At 38.8% G+C, this 4,247-nt stretch overlaps 1 protein-coding gene across 1 annotated transcript; it reads left to right on the top strand.

Annotated features, from left to right (window-relative positions):
• The first annotated feature begins 1,615 nt into the window (after positions 1 to 1,615).
• Positions 1,616 to 3,784, top strand: LOC128736927 (Golgi pH regulator). The gene is made up of 6 exons (XM_053831439.1): positions 1,616 to 1,792; positions 1,855 to 2,125; positions 2,184 to 2,585; positions 2,639 to 2,820; positions 2,880 to 3,065; positions 3,126 to 3,784. The coding sequence occupies exons 1-6, from the start codon at positions 1,751 to 1,753 to the stop codon at positions 3,393 to 3,395; spliced, it is 1,353 nt and encodes a 450-aa protein (XP_053687414.1). The 5' UTR covers positions 1,616 to 1,750; the 3' UTR covers positions 3,396 to 3,784.
• Positions 3,785 to 4,247: the final 463 nt, after the last annotated feature.

Raw genomic sequence — 4,247 nt, forward strand, 5'->3', positions numbered from 1 at the left:
CGAGTCGAACTGGCCATCGTGTGCTTACGTAAGTAAAAAGAAATTACAACTACTGCACGCTACACGAAGCGGTTGATATTAGACTCGGTAGCAATAGTGGTTTACTCTAGAGTAGACAATCGTACAGTGCGGACGCATGCGGACGATGCAAGAGCAACGCGACATGATCTTTACAAGTGGGAATGATGAAAATGGATAATAAAGGTAAGAAAAAGCATTACCTTTCATTTGATATATATTGTTACTGCTTCGGGAGATTCTTAGAGCTTCGCAAGTGTTTTTATGTTTACGAACTGATAGGTTATATGTTTGGTTCTTGGCGCAGATGATGCTAATCAAGAAAATAAATCCGTTAGCATTTGAAAACACATTGGAAAACGCTGAGGACTGTAAATAATCGGTGATTCTCTATCCAGGATATGTAAACTTTACAGCTGACTAAATGTACTTTTGTTTCATGCGGTACAAAATTAAACATTAACATTTTTCTGCCATAAAGTTAATTATTTCGAATATTTTCACTTACCTTAACGTAGATAAACAAATTTCTTCCAATATTTCGCTATCTAAACTCCTGACAATTAAAAGGGTTATTCAAAAACTGCATTTTATTTCAGTTTTTTTTCAAAAATGTATGGAGTTTGACAGCGATTTTACTTATCATCACTTTTTTTATGCAGCGCCTCTAAGCGGGCGATAGCTTGTCAAAAACGCCTATAGTGGTGGTGACGCTAGCATATTAAGGTGATTTTAATTTGAAATTTTATCCAAGAATTCCCGAAAAAATTGTTCCTGAATGGATGTCTGTTCTCTGTGCTTATACGTTATACCGCACTTTTCACTAACCGAGATAGAGATAACGCAGTTTGTTTGAAGTGGCGACTGCACAAAACTGCTATCCAATTGCGATATACTGACATCACTATAGTAAAAAAAAAGAAAAGCAACAACGGCAATGTTGCTGTTTCACTCCGTCATGTACATTAGCATTAGGAAACAAATAGACCAGAGTTATCTGCCTACTTATCTGCCACCTGCCAAGCACAATACCGTGGACCCCCGTTCGTTTGACCATTTTTAATCTGAACACTTTTTAATTTGAACCCCGTTGGTTTGCACGACGTGCAAATTAAAAATGGGTCAAATGTCATTCTCAGCATGACATCATTTGTTTATGCAGACAATGCACATAAACACGATTCGTTTGTACTGACCTAGCGTGTTTAATCGGTTTCACATTTCGTTTTCCTAACGATTAAGAGAGAAATCCGATCGGAAAATGCAATATTCGCACTTGCAACTGCCAACTAAAACAAACCACCAAAACAATAACAAAGAGCAGGGCGGCCAGTTCATACAGGTTTCAGCATATTTCGGGTTACCAGTTGTTCAAATTAAAAAGTAACCCCGTTAGTTTGCATGAGGAATCGTTCAAACGAACGGGGGTCCACTGTACATAAACATCAAACTCTCACACGATTTGCTTCCATTTACCGCTTAATCCATTTTCACAATTTCGGCGAGAAATTGTTCAGCCGATTCCGGTCTACCGCGAGTTTGTATCATTGCACAAAACGAATTGTCAAAAAACGTCAACAATCAATCCGCTCAGGCGTATCGCGTATCGTCGGAGCATTATTATCTTCATTCAGAAGGTGTTGCAAAGTTTTAATAAAGTTTACGGATAATTTTATCTCATTTACAAATAATGCTTTCGTGGCACCAAGGTTTTAGCACAGACTAACAAATCATGGGGTTTCTTGAGGACACAATCATCATTCTGGTGTCACAGGTATGTTGTTTACTTCTCGCTTTTGCTTTGTTTTTTAACCGGTGCCGGCATTCGATTTATAGATCGTGTTTTTCATCGGAGGATGGATTTTCTTCGTCAAGCAATTGTTTCGAAATTACGAGATCCGACATGTGTTCGTGCAGTTGGTTTTTTCCACCACATTTGCTCTATCGCTGACTATGTTCGAATTGATCATATTCGAGATTATCGGATTTCTGGATTCTAGCTCCCGATACTTTCACTGGCGGCTAGGATTGACACTGTTGCTATTCATGGTAATTGCACTGATACCTTATCACATAGTGTATTCCTGTATAAACAATATTCGGATTGGTAAGTTGGGATTGAGTCAATATTCTTTCATTGTTTATTTCTAAGAAATTTATTTTAGTGCCTCAGAAATGGGTTCAACCTCTATCAACATTGTTTTGGTTCTGCTACCTTTACATATTCTGGCGAATAGGGGATCCTTTCCCATTGCTCAGTGTGAACAAAGGGATTTTTTCCATAGAACAAGCGGTTTCTAGGATTGGTGTTGTTGGTGTTACCGTTATGGCTGTTCTGTCCGGCTTTGGTGCAGTCAATTATCCATATACCAGTATGTCCTATTTCATTAGGCCAGTGTCGCAGAGCGATGTAACAAACATCGAGCGACGTCTAATGCAAACAATGGATATGATATTAGTGAAGAAAAAAAGAATTGCATTGGACAAAAGGCGAGCGAAACCTAATGCTAAACCCGGAATATGGGGCATGATTAGCAGCGTAACGCAGAGACCGCCTGGAGCGGAAAGTAAATATAGACAAAAAATTTGTTGATACTAACTAATCATACTATGTTATCAGATATTGGACAGCTGAGATTAGAAATATCGGCGCTGGAGGAACTATCTAGGCAACTATTTCTTGAAGCTCATTCGCTAAAAAATATGCAAGAGCGCGAACGATGGGCTGCCACTCTGCAAGGAAAATATTTTAACGTTTTAGGGCATTTCTTCAGTTTGTACTGTTTGTGGAAGATATTTATAGTAGGCTTTTATAGTAATTTTTCATAAGGAAACGTATCTTCAAACAACATTATTTTCAGTGCACCATCAATATTATCTTTGATCGCGTTGGTAAAAAGGATCCTGTTACACGTGGAATCGAAATTGCTGTTCATTGGTGTGGTTTTGAGATGGACATAGCCTTTTGGAGTCAGCATGTATCTTTTATGTTAGTTGGTTGTATCGTTGTCACATCTATCCGTGGCCTGCTACTAACGCTAACCAAGGTAAGCTTTCATAAATATGGTATCAAACATTTATAGAGCAAATCATTATCATTATTTCAGTTCTTTTATAAAATATCCTCGAGCAAATCCTCCAATATTATTGTGTTGGTGCTAGCTCAAATTATGGGCATGTACTTCTGCTCATCTGTGCTGCTGATGCGAATGAACATGCCTGCCGAATATAGGGTGATAATAACTGAGGTACTCGGGGGTTTACACTTCAACTTTTACCACCGTTGGTTTGATGTGATTTTCCTGGTGAGCGCACTGACAACGATAGTTATACTCTATCTGCTCCACAAACCGCCTAATGTGGATACCAGCATGTAACAGGTACGATTAGCATTTTCATAACAAAGCCTCAGTTAATTGTAAAGCAAACAATCAAACGGACAAAGTGAATGGGATCAAACCGGCGAGTGTAAGTCTATAATCTAGTTGATCGACATTTAGGAGCTAGGATAACGAAAAAATTCCATATAGTTTAACTATCGTTGCCGTTGTTTAATTGGCCCAACAACTAACACAACTAGTAATCAAAAGCAATCTCTCTTTTCCGCGCGAGTGACGTAATGCCAAAAAATGTTCGAAAGTTCGACTGTATGTGTTGTTGAATAAAAAGTAGACACAACGGAATGTACATAATCCTTTTAGCACTATTAACAATGCTGTATGAATGCTAGATCAGTATGCTAAATATACGTGTATAACTATGCGACTCAGAATAAACGTCAAACAGTCGGCTTTTTTATGATGACTTGGCCACTTTAGGACTAGCGGTGACGTCAAACGTAGAATGCACGTGTAATTTGCTATTAAACAACAAAGTTTGTAGAATGTACGAATGGCGAGTGTCCAAAACACGATGTGAAATTTTTATGTGAGAAGAAGAGGTTCAAACTGGAGAACGATGCTTTATTTGAACGGTATTCCCACACGAGGTTGACCATTTATAGAACTCTGATATGGACCTTTCAGTAAACAAATGAACTTCTGGGTTTTCGAATGGAGGATCTATACTGTAACATACAGATGGCGGACGAAACATGCAGAAGGCGAATGAAGCGCGAACTGCATCAGCTGCTTGACGGAATATTCGTCGTTCACACCACTCCGTGATATTTGGACGTTCGCAGTGCCTCTGGCTAGGGATAGTAGTACGAGTAGAAGACGACCAAACGG

The sequence above is a fragment of the Sabethes cyaneus genome, chromosome 2 (assembly GCF_943734655.1).
Source record: "Sabethes cyaneus chromosome 2, idSabCyanKW18_F2, whole genome shotgun sequence".
NCBI classification, from domain to species: domain Eukaryota; kingdom Metazoa; phylum Arthropoda; class Insecta; order Diptera; family Culicidae; genus Sabethes; species Sabethes cyaneus.